Source organism: Macadamia integrifolia, chromosome 2, assembly GCF_013358625.1.
Source record: "Macadamia integrifolia cultivar HAES 741 chromosome 2, SCU_Mint_v3, whole genome shotgun sequence".
Lineage (NCBI taxonomy): Eukaryota > Viridiplantae > Streptophyta > Magnoliopsida > Proteales > Proteaceae > Macadamia > Macadamia integrifolia.
The window spans coordinates 32,246,017-32,247,091 of record NC_056558.1 but is presented as its reverse complement, the minus strand read 5'-3'; the positions used below and the strand labels follow the sequence as shown (position 1 = coordinate 32,247,091).

The 1,075-nt window shown below is 36.3% G+C and overlaps 1 protein-coding gene across 3 annotated transcripts in view; it reads right to left on the bottom strand.

Annotated features, from left to right (window-relative positions):
* Positions 1-7: 7 nt before the first annotated feature.
* Positions 8-1,075, bottom strand: part of LOC122058853 (protein TIC236, chloroplastic-like) — a 96,198-nt gene continuing 95,130 nt past the window's right edge. For all 3 annotated transcript variants that reach the window (XM_042621561.1, XM_042621568.1, XM_042621554.1), the window contains exon 24: positions 8-283. In XM_042621561.1, coding sequence (XP_042477495.1) covers positions 137-283 — 147 coding nt within the window. In that variant the 3' untranslated portion in view covers positions 8-136. The remainder of the gene's footprint in view (positions 284-1,075) is intronic.

Below are 1,075 nucleotides of genomic sequence, written 5' to 3'. Positions count from 1 at the left end.
AAAAAAAAAAAGAAAAATTAGAAAAATTAGAAAAATGGGCATCTGGTACATTTCGGTGATCATAATGGCGAAAGTCCAATGTTTGGGATTTTTCTACTCCCAAGTGAATTCAGCTGTTTGGACGGCAACCTATGGATCAATCCTGCGATGTAGCAGAATACTCAAACAAGAGGCGTTTGGATGGAGTAGAATGCAATAGCACACGAAGTCGACTCGTGAGTTGGTAAATTAATGTCCATTGCATTGCCATCTCAGAGTCCTTCATCTGTCTGGAAATTGAAGCCTGAAATCACAAAAAGTGCATCAAGCCATCACACAAATGTTGCTTAACAGATACATACTAGATAAGAAAAATCTCAATAGGCAACCAGGCCAACTGGATTTTTCACTAAAAAAAGGAAGGAGAAATTATTAACCATTCAGATGCCAAGCTCAATAATAAATTACTTGAAAAGTTTATGATAATTGAAAAAATCTCTTAGATGAGAACAATGTCTGGTCTATACAGGCAATACTGCTCTGCTCTATTTTTTTGTGTTCTGAAGTGTTCCAACTCAAACCCTTGCACTACTTGTTTAAGGGCATGGTTTTGTTTCAAGACCTGAGACGACACTGACTTAGTGCCAAATAAACAGAGCATGAAGTGTAGCAGGAATACAAACCAAGCCAGGAAATGTTAATCACATCTAAATAATTTTAACTGTTCCTCGGTCAGTTAAAATAGATCAAAGATATAGAGACAAATTCAAATGATATTCATCATCGAGGGAGTTGACACCCAATCCCAGAAGAAGACAGAACAAATGGGTTTCTTCGACATAGGCCTGAGGCCATTGCTCTGATAAGCCGAATGCCCTTGTACAATTACTTTGACTAGTGGCTTTTGCTGTTTCAATTACAGAATCCAGGGATCTAGCAAGGGTTTGAGGCATCTCTATGCTTTTTTTTTTTGGATGAATGAAAAAATATATTACAACAAGGCTATGTTTGGTTGTAAGAGGAATTAAAGGGAAGGAAAGTGAAATTTTCATATTTATAAAAGAAATATATGTAATCATTACCCATGTGTTTTTTT